Below are 258 nucleotides of genomic sequence, written 5' to 3' on the forward strand. Positions count from 1 at the left end.
GGCGTCCGTTTGGCTTCTCTCCCCGTCCCCGCCAACCCAGAGCCCCACTCGCGCCGGAATTTTTCCTGGGCTTCCCGTGCTGCTTCTCGCTGCTTCAGAGCCGCCCAGGAAGGGCTCACCTCGGGGACTCCGTTTACATGCTGCTCCTCGATTTATTTTTATTTTTTTCCTCCGGTTTCCACTTCTTCCACCTCCCCTGTGCAACCCTCTAACTTCTCCCTCTGCTCCGACCTGTAGGAAAAACTCCGACGAGGCCGA

General features: G+C 58.1%; 1 protein-coding gene across 1 annotated transcript in view; it reads left to right on the forward strand.

Annotated features, from left to right (window-relative positions):
* Positions 1-253, forward strand: part of CBX1 (chromobox homolog 1) — a gene marked incomplete at its 3' end in the record, with an annotated part of 2,335 nt that extends 2,082 nt beyond the window's left edge. Inside the window, exon 4 of the mRNA XM_009879500.1 lies at positions 238-253. Within this exon, the coding sequence (XP_009877802.1) occupies positions 238-253 (16 nt within the window). The remainder of the gene's footprint in view (positions 1-237) is intronic.
* Between the last annotated feature and the right edge of the window lie 5 nt (positions 254-258).

Source organism: Apaloderma vittatum, unplaced genomic scaffold (assembly GCF_000703405.1).
Source record: "Apaloderma vittatum isolate BGI_N311 unplaced genomic scaffold, ASM70340v1 scaffold24192, whole genome shotgun sequence".
NCBI lineage: Eukaryota > Metazoa > Chordata > Aves > Trogoniformes > Trogonidae > Apaloderma > Apaloderma vittatum.